The sequence below is a fragment of the Calidris pugnax genome, unplaced genomic scaffold (genome assembly GCF_001431845.1).
Source record: "Calidris pugnax isolate Ruff unplaced genomic scaffold, ASM143184v1 scaffold148, whole genome shotgun sequence".
Taxonomy (NCBI): Eukaryota; Metazoa; Chordata; class Aves; order Charadriiformes; family Scolopacidae; genus Calidris; species Calidris pugnax.
The window spans coordinates 249,566-250,332 of NW_015090926.1; the positions used below are offsets into that span (position 1 = coordinate 249,566).

The 767-nt window shown below is 71.1% G+C and overlaps 1 protein-coding gene across 1 annotated transcript in view; it reads right to left on the reverse strand.

The window, feature by feature from the left end:
- Positions 1–229, reverse strand: part of DCP2 (decapping mRNA 2) — a 26,420-nt gene extending 26,191 nt beyond the window's left edge. Inside the window, exon 1 of the mRNA XM_014951490.1 lies at positions 98–229. Within this exon, the coding sequence (XP_014806976.1) occupies positions 98–150 (53 nt within the window). The 5' untranslated portion in view covers positions 151–229. The remainder of the gene's footprint in view (positions 1–97) is intronic.
- Positions 230–767: the final 538 nt, after the last annotated feature.

The following is a 767-nucleotide window of genomic DNA, read 5'->3' on the forward strand; positions in this document are numbered from 1 at the left end:
CCCTCCCGCACCACAACCCCCCATCCATATGCAGGAACCGCCGGGGATAACCGGGGGACGTGAGGCGATCCCGGGAACGCCGCCACCCAGCGGGTACCTGCAGAGGTCGTCCAAGACGCTGCTGGGGATCTCGGCCCGTTTGGTCTCCATGGAGAAACGCGGCTCATCCCGACGCAGCGGGGCCCGAACCACGGTGTTGCGGCGGCAGTGTGGGGGGGCGGGGGCGGGGCTGCCGGGCGCCCGCCCGGAGGGGAGCGGGGGCGGAGAGGCGGCGGAGCGGCAGCCGCCTCCGCCAATCGCCTGGCGCCGGGAGCTCCCGGGCCTGACGGGGCGAGCCAATCAGCTGGAGAGCTGCTGGGGGGAAAGGGACACCCCCCCTCAGGTGATGGCGGGAGGTAGCCAATGGGTGCTGCGGCGGCATGCCACGTCACAGCGCGTCACGCCGGTCGTTGCGCCGCCATCTCGGGCACAGCTGGTAGCCGGTTGGTGCCGGAACGCGTCCAGGCCGCGGCCTCCAGCGGCGGCAGGCGGGAGAGCGGGCGCCGTCGCTGCTGAGGCGACGCATTGACACGACACGACACGGAGGCGCCCCTTCACCTTCCCCTCCGCCCCCTTAGCTCCCCGCCGCTCCTTAACACCGTGCTCCCCCTGCTCGGCCTCTCCCGCAGTGGCGTCTGAGGCAGTCGGCTTCGTCTCGATCGGGCTTTGCTTCACCCTCCGCATTTTGAACTTCACAGGCGTTGGAGAGAAGCGTGAAGCCTCTCGCA